The sequence below is a fragment of the Eimeria tenella genome, genomic scaffold (assembly GCF_000499545.2).
Source record: "Eimeria tenella Houghton genomic scaffold, Eth_scaff3008, whole genome shotgun sequence".
NCBI classification, from domain to species: domain Eukaryota; phylum Apicomplexa; class Conoidasida; order Eucoccidiorida; family Eimeriidae; genus Eimeria; species Eimeria tenella.
In genome coordinates, this window is record NW_013542880.1 from 419 (window position 1) to 718 (window position 300).

A 300-nucleotide genomic window follows, 5' to 3' on the forward strand; every position below is an offset into this window, starting at 1 on the left:
GTGCGGGTGTGCTGCACGCGCCGATGCCCTGCAAGACACCCGCCGGCGCCCTCCCCGACGCCCCGGCAGCAGCAGCAGCAGCTCCAGGGTCTGCTGCTGCTGCTGCTGCTGCTGCTCCTTACTACGGAGGCAGCGGGAGAGTGGACTACTTGGAGAGAGTGGCGCAGCTGCCGGTGGAGCCGCAAGTGGAGTGGTCGGAAGCAATGAAGGCCTGGGTGGTGACAGCAGCAGACGAGGAGGAGGGGCCCCCCGCTGCTGCTGCTGCTGCTGCTGCTGCAGGCGGCAGCAGCAGCAGGGGGG

General features: G+C 69.7%; 1 protein-coding gene across 1 annotated transcript in view; it reads left to right on the forward strand.

Annotated features, from left to right (window-relative positions):
• Nucleotides 1–23: 23 nt before the first annotated feature.
• Nucleotides 24–300, forward strand: part of ETH_00038930 (uncharacterized protein) — a gene marked incomplete at both ends in the record, with an annotated part of 516 nt that continues 239 nt past the window's right edge. Inside the window, one exon of the mRNA XM_013375945.1 lies at nt 24–298. Coding sequence (XP_013231399.1) covers nt 24–298 — 275 coding nt within the window. The remainder of the gene's footprint in view (nt 299–300) is intronic.